The sequence below is a fragment of the Hakea prostrata genome, chromosome 11 (genome assembly GCF_041222555.1).
Source record: "Hakea prostrata isolate BN-2017 chromosome 11, UWA_Hpros_2, whole genome shotgun sequence".
Classification (NCBI taxonomy): Eukaryota; Viridiplantae; Streptophyta; class Magnoliopsida; order Proteales; family Proteaceae; genus Hakea; species Hakea prostrata.
Window position 1 is genome coordinate 22,736,353 of NC_142610.1, and position 10,821 is coordinate 22,747,173.

Consider the following 10,821-nt stretch of genomic DNA (forward strand, 5'->3'; position numbering starts at 1 on the left):
GACACTGGCAACAAAACGAAAGGTAGATGCACTATTGTCACTAAGTGCAATATTAACATTTTCATAAGGTGAATTGATAAATTGAATAACTCAGGAGATAATGCTGAAAATTTTCCTTATATCAGTGAAAACAAAAAATATTACATAGCTAATTCTAACAAATTAATACAAACCTTCCTCTCCCCACAAACACACAATTACATCAAGGTGCAATTATTTATGAAATATATATAACCTGACTAACAATCTATATATGAATCTTAACTTGATACACTAGATTGCATTATATATATAAAGCATGGATGTCTCATTCTTAGGGTTGGCTTAGCCAGGTACGATAAAACAAGCCAACAATCCACTCGAACACCTCAGGGGAAAAGATCTTTAAGAGATAAATCATGTTGGCAGTTAACCATGGCTCTGTAATGTATTTGTTGCCACTGCATACCCCTCTCACAATAGCCTTTGCACACTTCTCTGTGCTCTCAATTGAAAATGGAATTCCTCTCAGAACCTGTTCATCAATACCCATTTCACATAACTGATATTAAGTAAGAAAAGCATACATACACACACCCAATATATAATCTCTTTATTAGTTGTTTGAGTGAATCTTACATTTCTTAAACTTTGATCTTCTTCGACTACCTCTTGCTTGGTTAGAACTTTGCCTTGGGTAATTTCTGATTCTACAAAACCAAGAGTGACTACAACTATTGAAATCTCTGGGGCAACTTCAATTCTCAAACTGTCAAAGAATTGTATTAATGCTGCTTTTGATGCCTAAAAACAATGGAAAAATTGCACAAAAGTGAATTCAATTAAAGAGAAAGGAGAGAAAGAAAGGTTAGAAAAATAAATGATGAGAGTATGTATTTATCTTACAGCATATACACTTGCCCTTGGAGCATTTATCCACGCAAGTAGTGATGCATTCACAATGATTTTGCCTTTGCATTTTTTGAGGTGTGGAATTGCAAAATAAGTTGGATATAATGATCCCCAGAAGTTCACATCCTAAACGTAAAAAGTGTTTTAGAGAATACCATAATTGCCAAAAAAAAAATTCTCAGTTCTTTCTTTGTGTTTCTATAATTTTTTCTTGGATCTGACGATCATTTGGATCAGTCTACGTCCACCCAAACAACATCTTCAGGGGATTTTTTATAAATTAATTAAAATTAATATGAATGGGATTTTGTCCCTGGCCCCGAGGGGATTCGAACTCTAACCTTGTATGTAAAAACGTTACTTCTATAATTTTTTAGAGAAATAAAAGACTCCATTCAAAGGCATAGTTCTTCTTTTTTTTTTTTTTTGTTGCCAACCCGGTTCTAAGGCTTTGCCCCGACTAATCCGGTGTTCGACCCAGGTCTGGCTGTGGTGGGTGAGTTTTCCAGCTGGGATTTTTTGCATTCACAAGGTTTCGATACCGGAACCTTGCTTAAGCGGACCAAGTTGCTTAATCACTTGGACCAACCCCCGTTGGTAAAGGCATAGTTCTTCTAATAAGAGTAATAATAAATACCATAACCGGCGCAAATTTTGTCACGTCATGAATATCTTGAAATGCGCAATAGGAAGCAATACCAGCATTGCAAACTAGATGATCCACTGAAAATCAAAAAATTTGATAGCTTATTAATTCATGAATCAAATTAAAAGCAAAATTGAAAATCACAATTAAACTTTATTCCTCTGGAACTTACATCTACCAAAGTGGTTCACAGCTTCATCAATGAATTTCTTGCATTGATCAACACTTGATACATCTGCAGGAACAACTAACACATCAGGGGAACCAAGATTTTCGGCCTTCTCGGCAACTTTTCTAAGGCTTTTCTCTCTTCTTGCTACAATAACTAGGTATGCTCCTTTCTTTGCATATTCATATGCTAGATGCTACAAATCAATAGAAATAGTATGATTATCCACACCCCCATGAATCTAGGTAAAGGATGAAATAGAGTTCATATATATGTCTCTAATAGTAGATTCACAAGACTATTATCTATATATATATTATACCTCACCAATGCCTGAAGAAGCACCAGTAATGAGAACAACTTTCCCCTTCATTTTCTCAGGAAAGAGGTGCCTGAGAATGAAGTGGATGAATCTGAAAGCGAAGAGAAAAGGTAATGCTAAACAAAGAAAAACTATGGTGATGGGGGGAATCACCAAACTTAAAAGATTTTGAATCAACTCCATGGCTCTATTTTACAATTTAGTCTGGGAAAGAGGAAGATAGATATCTAGATCTCCTTCTCTATACTTTGAATTCTTGTGTTAAGTGCTGGCGTTTATATTGTCATGCAGCAATCATCCGTAGACCAGACAGTGGATACATTATAAATGTCCCAACCACACAACCAGGCTGATTAGGTTCAGTTTTTGCTGTTGTCATGCTACAAAATTTATTGCATATGAAATTGGTTTTTCATGTTCTACCAAAAGAAGAAAACAATTAAACAAGACAACTACATGTCGATGTATTATTTCTGCTTGGTGATAAATAGACGGTTCGAATATTTATGAAATAATTTACATAAAGTGGGCATTATTGATTGTATCATATTCTGATTTTATTTCTTAAATTGGTTTGATATTAGAACTCTGATATAGACTAGCTATACAGTTTGGGCTAATAGGGACAGTTAGATTTTATTGAAGGATTAATGGATTACCAATAAGGAGAAGTTAGGTCACTCCTCTAACTCTAATCAATTATACATTAAGGAGTGAGGGGTAGTGAAAAAGGAAGAGCTTAGATGAGAAGATCTTAATGTCGAAGAGAGTTCATTATTTGTAGAAGACTAAAGAGAAGATTTTGTTGAGTTATGTCTCCAATGAATCCCAAAGAAAGTATACTTCATGACCTTGTTCTGTCACTATTTTGGTGTTTTAATCAATCTCTGTAATCTTGGTTAGAGTTTATGTTACACTAAACTCCCAATTACATTTTCAAGGGTGGTCGAATATGCATTTGACCCATATTGGCAAGAGTTCTTTCCATTTTGTAGCAATGAACTGAAAAATATCATTTAGTGTAATGCTTCTGAATGGAGGCACTCTTATACATACATAAATCTTATATAGTAAATTACCGAAACACCCATATAGCTCGACAAAGTTTTCATTTCTGAACAAAATGGACCTATTAAATTCAATCATCACGGACATGATCGACAATGAAGACTAATGGCCATGTGGATCTCCAGGCATTAGGATTTGTTGACCCCCAAGGGAAGGGAGGGGACAAATTTATGTGGTACCTAGGGTAGGGTCCTTATGGCTATTGCAAACTGCTAGGGAGTGGCACTGCTCCAAGCAGCTGACTGCCCATATTTGATTTCGTAGGTCCATCATAAATCCCTTCAAAACCTTTCTATTCAAGTGCCCATGTTGAAGAATTGAGAAGACTTGTGGTGGAGTCATGAGAGGAGGCATATGTGTGCCTGCTTCTACTAGAATCTATCCCTTATGTGTTGTTTAGAGAACAAAAATTAAAAAATAAAAATTGTAACAATTGAAGTTCAGGATGGCCATGTTTTCAGGAAGAGAAAAACAAATCATGTGATGTGCACAACAATGCATTTTTGTACTAAATGATTGGTTGAGATTAAAAGTTTAATTTAAAAATTTTAAAATTTTCAATAGCCTTGCATTTACTTTTTTTTTTCAGCCAATAATTTGTTATATGTGTGCACTGTTGCACACATCAATGCATTTTTGTACTAAATGATTGGTTGATATTAAAAGCTTAATTTTAAAATTTTAAAATTCTCAATAGTCTTGTATTTACTTTGTTTTCTCAGCCAATCGTTTGGTATATATGTGCACTGCTGAGTACAACATAGGATGTTTCAAGCAAAGTGCGAGTTATGCATGGTTGTCTCTGCACTAGCTACTCTCTTTGTAGGACTTTTGGCCATTCTCAGTCCACTTATCCTCCCAATCTCTTATACCCCTTTACCAGCCCATGGGCCTAGTGGGCCTCTACTTTTGCCTCCCGGGTTCTTCTTGCGGGCAACCCTGTCTCTTGTAATTTGGATAATTTGTTATGCAGCAATGACTCATTTGAGGTCACAATTGACATTGACATCTCATCTACTGTGTACATATCCGTTCCTAATGGTTGCAGAAGTATTTGTGCCAACAAGGGGTGTCTATCAACTTGGCAACAACTTTATTTATTGTCGACTTTAAGTCTCCAACAAAGGAGTGTCTATCAACTTGGCAACAACTTTGTTTATTGTCGACTTTAAGTCTCCAACAAAGGGGTGTCTATCAACTTGGCAACAACTTTGTTTATTGTTGACTTTAAGTCTCCAACAAAGGGGTGTCTATCAACTTGGCAACCACTTTATTGTTGACTTTAAGTCTCCAACAAAGAGAAGAAAAAAATTATAACAAAATTGACATCTCATCTACTGTGTACATATCCGTTCCTGATGGTTGCAGAAGAAGCATTTGTGCCAACAAGGGGTATCTATTAACTTGGCAACAACTTTATTGTCAACTTTAAGTCTCCAACAAAGAAGAAGAAAAACATTAGAACACACAAAAAAAAAAAAAAAAAAAAGGTCTGTCTCCCTTGTCTAGTTTTTTGCTTTCTTTTGGGCTGCTTTATATTATAATTAGCGCAATGCCAGTGCTTGAGCCTCTATTGCTTGCATTTTGTCTGGGCCTAGTCCTTTGTGCATTTGTACTCCCCCCTCCCGCTTTTTCTTTCTCTTGGGTAATGATTTTATTTAGGGAAATTTTTAGTGCCACTTCTTGATTTATGCCCTAAAATTAATGCTTACTCCTAAGTTATTCAATTTATTAGTCAAGACCCTCTATTAGGCAAAAATATATCATTGAAACCCCTTGTACCTTTTTACCAAAAAAAAAAAAAAACCCTTGTACCTTGGAAATCACACTTAAGTGATGATGTAAGCATGTTCAAAATGAAATAAAAAAAAATAAAAAATAAAACCAAGAATAACCTTGAAGTTAAAACCCTATATTCAACTCCATCTGCAACACCTTCCTCTTGCAAACACTTCTTGAGCATTTAATGGTTAAGGTGTTGGCAAAGGAGGTTGTAAGACAAAGGAGGCACATGGGTTTTGATCAAGAAGAAGCATGACTTGGTTTCTCAGTTAACAATGTTCTTATTGCTAAAATCTAACTTTTAAATGTGAGAATGAACTGAGATTTCACACCAACAAATCATATTTTTTTTTGATGATTAAATATATATTAAAATAAAGCACGAAGAAAGAAACAAATGGTACAAAAGAGAGGGGGAAATAACCCCTAAATAGATGGTTGGAAAGCAAAGCTAAGACCCCAGGATACAACACTAAGCATGTTCCTTGGGGTGTCAACAACCTGTTCCTTGGTTTATAGCAAAAGTAAAACAGAGAATCATAAAGAGAAGGAATTGGGGAAATTGGATGCATTTCAAGCTGATGGCAACGGTGTTAGACTAATCCCACTTGAATTTCTGAAACATTTCCTTATGATAAATATACACTTATCAAATTAATTTTCTCCCATATCTTAAGTCTTTGCATTTGCAAGCTCTTGATTGCAATTCTTTTTCATATCATAACAATATTCATTGTAAAGAGAAAGGAAATGTGCATAATGAAAATGTTGAGTATATGTAGGTGATAACCATATTTCATACTTACAGAACACGATGAGTTTCTTTTCAGTTGCTCATATCTAAGGCATGTCTTCTAATATCTCTTTCAGCAACACTTGACCTGCTGAAAATAACAAAGCTGAAAGAAGGGATTTTCAAATTGTAAGGCAACAGAAAGAAGGATGAAAACTTATTGCTCAATAGAACTTTATTACAAGAGCATAATTATTTAGAACTCAAATCATGCACAATACAAGTTTGACGAAATGTTTATCTGAATCTTCACCTTCTCCACAAGCATCCAACATCTTATACTTTCATCAATTTCTGTTTCTAGTTGGGTTTAGCAAGGTACGATATAGCAACTAGAAACCCATTCAACCAATTCAGGGCAAAGGATCTTAAAGAGGTAAAGCATGTTATATAACCATGGCTCTGTAATGTATTTGTCTCCACGGCATGCCCCTGCCACAATAGCCTTTGCACAATCCTCTGCAGCCTCAAATAGAATTCCAATTCCTCCAAGCATCTGTTCATCAATACCCATTTCAGATCATTTGTATGAAATTAGTCACTTTCAAGAATGAAATGAAGAAGCTATTCGATTGAGAGTCCTACCTTTTTAATCCTGCTGGGATCAACTTCAATTTCCCCTCTCTTGGTTAGATGTTTACCTTGGCTCATTTCTGATTCTACATAACTAGAACTGATTACAAACTAGAGAAATCTCTGGGGAAACTTCCATTCTCAGATTGTCGAAGAAACACAGGAGTGAAAGAATTGCCTGAAATACAGAGATGTGAACGAGATTTTCACCCAAAACACCTCCCGGCAGACTCATCCACCCAGGACTGATGCATTCACAATGACATGCCTTTGCACTCTTGAGGAGAGGAATTGCATAAAAGTGGGAAAAGTGATCCCCAATGGAACACCCACAATCCAAATAGAAAACAAAAACCTAAAAAAATGGGAAAGTCCCAAGCAATCACACAGTGCACAGAAGGGTTTAGGGGATACAAAACAAGATCTCTTAGATTGCAAGAAAGAACCTCAAACATTAAATAAGCTGGGAGTGGATGGACTACCATCACTGGAGCGTAACTAGCGACATCAGGCATATCCTGGAATGCACAAATTCTAGCATCCCAGCATTGCAAACCAGATGATCAACTGGAAATACAAGTTTATGAATCAAAATTGAATTCCAAAATTGCACATTTGGAGAACTGGAATTGAATATCACAAGCTTCTTTGTTTTTTTTGGTAAGAGAACATCACAAGCTCCATTTTTGTTGAAACTGACATCTGCCAAAATGACTCAAAGCTTCATTGATGAATCCTTTACATCGATCAATTTTAGACACATCTGCTGGAAGAACTAATACTTCAGGGGAACCAAGATTACCAGTCTTCTCTGCAACTTTTCTGGGGCATTCCTCTCTTCTAGCAACAAGTGCTAGATATGCACAAAAGATTCATATGCCACAAAAGATATATAAAAAAAATAATAATAAATAAAAAAAACCCTCGCCAATGCCTGTAGAAGTACCAGTGATGAGAACAACTTTCCTCCCCATGTTTTCAGGGAAAAGGTGCCCAAAGACAAAGTGGATGAACTTGAAAATGAAGAGGAAAGGTAGTATGAGACAAAGAACAACTACAGTGATTGGGGGAATCACCAAGTTCAGAAGATTTTGAATCAATACCATGGCTATACTAAAAATTTAGAATGGGGAAGTGAGAGAGATCTCACTCTTGCGTTGTACTTTTGAGCTCTAGAGTTGAAGACGTAGCATATTATAGCATCATCTGGCAGTCCATAATCAATAAAAACCACCTAAAGGAGTTGATGGTGTCACCTAATATAAAACCAAAAAGAGGAGATAGGGTTCACCTTTTATGGTCATTCAGCACAACATTTTATTGCATGTGTCACTGCATTTTGGAGTACATGTCTCTTGTTGTGAATATAATGATATAGACCCAGGATGCATAGCATCAGGCCATTGGCATCAGGGTGTTACATGGGTTCTTTAACGGACAAGTAACACAAAAAATGGGATACGTGGTTCGCTCTTATGTGAATATTTACTTGTTGGTATGCAAGTGATTCGCAGTCATTAAGTAGTTTCACAATTATAGAGTTAGTAAGAGGCTTAAAATCCTCAACCTTCCATCCATGCCTGGCTGATGACCGGTTAAAAATGCTTGGATTGAAGAAGGTTCTCAAATACCCAGAAAGAAGATGATCAGAGAATAGCTGCTGATGCACCATAATAACACTCCATTCATATTGATGAGAATTTAGAACTTAAAATCATTCACAATACATGCTTGACAAAATTCACCTAATCCATTGGCATCCAACATCTCATAGTTCAACCAATCTTTGTTTCAAGTTGGGCTTGGCAAGGTACTGTATATCAACCTAGAAGTCCATTCAACCAGTTCAGGGCAAAAGATCTTTAAGAGGTAAAACATATTATACAACCATGGCTCTGTAATGTATTTGTCTCCACGGCATGCCCCACCCACAATAGCCTTTGCAAACTCCCCTGTACTTTCAAATGGGAGTCCATATGCTCCAAGCTCCTGCTCATCAATACCCATTTCAGATCATATTTATAAGAAGTGAATAAAACTATCTACTTAAGTGAGTCTCACCTTTCTAATCCTAGGATCTAGTTCAACTTCCCCTTTCTTGGTTAGCAGTTTGCCTTCGGCCATCTCTGATTCTACAAAACCAGGACTAACTACAACTATAGAAATCTCCGAGCCAACTTCAATTCTCAGATTATCATAGAAGTGTATCAATGCAGATTTGCTTGCCTGCAAGATGGATTCAATTAAAAGGGAAGGAGAAGAGAAAAAGAAGTGTAAGAAATATATAGAGATGATGATGAGTCGATGCAGATGTCTTCCTTACTGCATAAATGCTTTGCTTTGGTGAAGGCATCCACCCTGCTACTGATGCATTCACAATGATCTTGCCTTTGGATTTTCTGAGATGAGGAATTGCATAGTGAGTGGGGTTGATTGACCCCCAGAAGTTTATATCCTGTACACAGCTCATGTTAAAAATGACAACTTAAAACCATTGAAGAAAAGATGATCACTGAGAAAGAACCCTTAGGAACAAGAATGTTATCTGGTTGCCTGGTTCCCACTCCTAGATACCCTTTTACTGGCAATGCCAAATGCAAGACATCAAAGCCCTCCAACACATGGAGAGTTCAAAACCATCCCTATCAGCTTCCAATAGAACTTCAAACATTGGAGATGAGAGAGATTCAAGTACCATCACTGCGGTTAAATTTGTGACATCAGGTATTTCTTCAAATGTACAATAGCTAAAAATCCCAGCATTGCAAACCAGATGATCCACTGGAAATCAAAGCATTTGATATGTTACAAATGAAAACAAAGCACCAAACTTGCAGATGCAGAGGGAAATGGAATTGAATGTCATAAGCTTCTTTTCCTTCGAAACTTACATCTGCCAAAATGATTCACAGCTTCATCAATGAATTTCTTGCATTGATCAACTCTTGACACATCTGCAGGAACAACTAAGACATCAGGGGAACCAAGTTTAGCAGCCTTCTCCCCGACTTTTCTAAGGCTTTCCTCCCTTCTTGCCACAAGTACCAGATTTGCTCCTTTCTTAGCATATTCATATGCTAGATGCTGCAAAACAATAGAAACATAAATCAAATCAACCATGAAACTACCAAATTCACTGTCTCCTAATCTGTCATTATAACAGATTCATCAGGGAAAAAAATCAGAGCAAACCTCGCCAATGCCTGAAGAAGCACCAGTGATAAGAACAACTTTTCCCCTCATTTCCTCAGGGAAGAGACATCTGACAATAAAATATAAGAACTTAAAAACCAAGAGAAAAGGAAGTATGAAACAAATAAGAACTATAGTGATTGGAAGAATCACTAAGTTGAGTAGATTCTGAGTCAACTCCATGACTCTACTCCAATAATCTCTGAAACAGGGGAACAGAAATCCAGCTCTTATAAGAGTTCCTCTGGTTTTAGCAGTTGTGCAGTGCTTTCAAGGCCTCTTCCATCGATCACTTTTAACCTATTTACTTCCTAGAAGAAACCTGCACCAATACTACCATGCCATGGAGAAGGCTCAAAAGTTTTGGAGCTCTTGAGTTAAGAGGTAGCATATTACAGTATCATCTGGCAATGCATAATCAATACCGACCACCTAAAGGAGTTGATGGTTTTACCCCAAAAAAACACAAAAAAAAGGGTGACGGGTTTCACCTTTTATGGTCATTAAGATATCTTGACGGGCAACTTCACCATCAATGAGCCACAAAATGTTATAGCATGCATGTGATATTCAAGTAAGTATGTCTTGTTTGTGTGCATACAGCATGTGGTTCTTTAAAACAAGGTTAAAAATGAGACGCATGGTTAGTTCTCATGTGAATGTTTACTTGTTTGTACGCAAGTGATTCTGAGTTAGCAAGTAACTTCTCAATTATGGAATCAGTGAGAGAGACTCAAAATCCTCAATTTTCTGTCTAGGTCTGGCTCATGACTGATTAGTGTTTCTTGTTTTGATTTATTGAAAATGAGTAGTTTTTCCTGGTTCCTAAACACCGAGAAAGCTGGTGGACCATAACAGAATTTTATTAAGATTGATGCTTAAATCATTCACAATGCATGCTTGACAAAGTTCACCTAATCCAGTGGCATACAACATCTCATGGTTTTATCAACCTCTTTTTCAAGTTGGGCTTGGCAAGGTATGGTAGTTCAACCAATTACCAGTCCATTCAACCAGTTAAAACTGCTAAGGATCTTTAAGGGGTAAAACATATTATAAAACTATGGCTCTGTAATGTATTTGTCTCCATGGCATGCTCCAGCCACAACAGCCCTTGTACAGTCCCTGCACTTTCAAGTGGAATTTCAGATCCTCCAAGCTCCTGTTCATATATCCCAATTTCAGATCATTTGTATTAGAAGTGAATAAAACTAGCTATTTGATGCAGATGTCTTTCTTACTCCATAGATACTTCGCCTTGAGTGTGGATCATCTTCCCTGACAGGGAGCACTCGGTGCTCCCCTGACGGCTTTACAACTTCAAACTATGTGGGGCCCACAAGTAAAAAATAATTAACATTTTAAAAAAAAAAAAATTCATCACC

At 36.7% G+C, this 10,821-nt stretch overlaps 2 protein-coding genes across 2 annotated transcripts; both read right to left on the reverse strand.

The window, feature by feature from the left end:
- Window positions 1-313: 313 nt before the first annotated feature.
- Window positions 314-2,211, reverse strand: LOC149000966 (11-beta-hydroxysteroid dehydrogenase A-like). The gene is made up of 6 exons (XM_089139243.1): window positions 2,029-2,211; window positions 1,710-1,902; window positions 1,529-1,614; window positions 886-1,017; window positions 619-783; window positions 314-514 (listed from the first exon to the last, which is right to left on the reverse strand). The coding sequence occupies exons 1-6, from the start codon at window positions 2,209-2,211 to the stop codon at window positions 314-316; spliced, it is 960 nt and encodes a 319-aa protein (XP_088995369.1).
- Window positions 2,212-6,629: 4,418 nt separating this feature from the next.
- Window positions 6,630-9,877, reverse strand: LOC149000967 (11-beta-hydroxysteroid dehydrogenase A-like). The gene is made up of 7 exons (XM_089140601.1): window positions 9,437-9,877; window positions 9,136-9,328; window positions 8,940-9,025; window positions 8,568-8,699; window positions 8,306-8,470; window positions 6,945-8,233; window positions 6,630-6,811 (listed from the first exon to the last, which is right to left on the reverse strand). The coding sequence occupies exons 1-6, from the start codon at window positions 9,617-9,619 to the stop codon at window positions 8,036-8,038; spliced, it is 957 nt and encodes a 318-aa protein (XP_088996727.1). The 5' UTR covers window positions 9,620-9,877; the 3' UTR covers window positions 6,630-6,811; window positions 6,945-8,035.
- Between the last annotated feature and the right edge of the window lie 944 nt (window positions 9,878-10,821).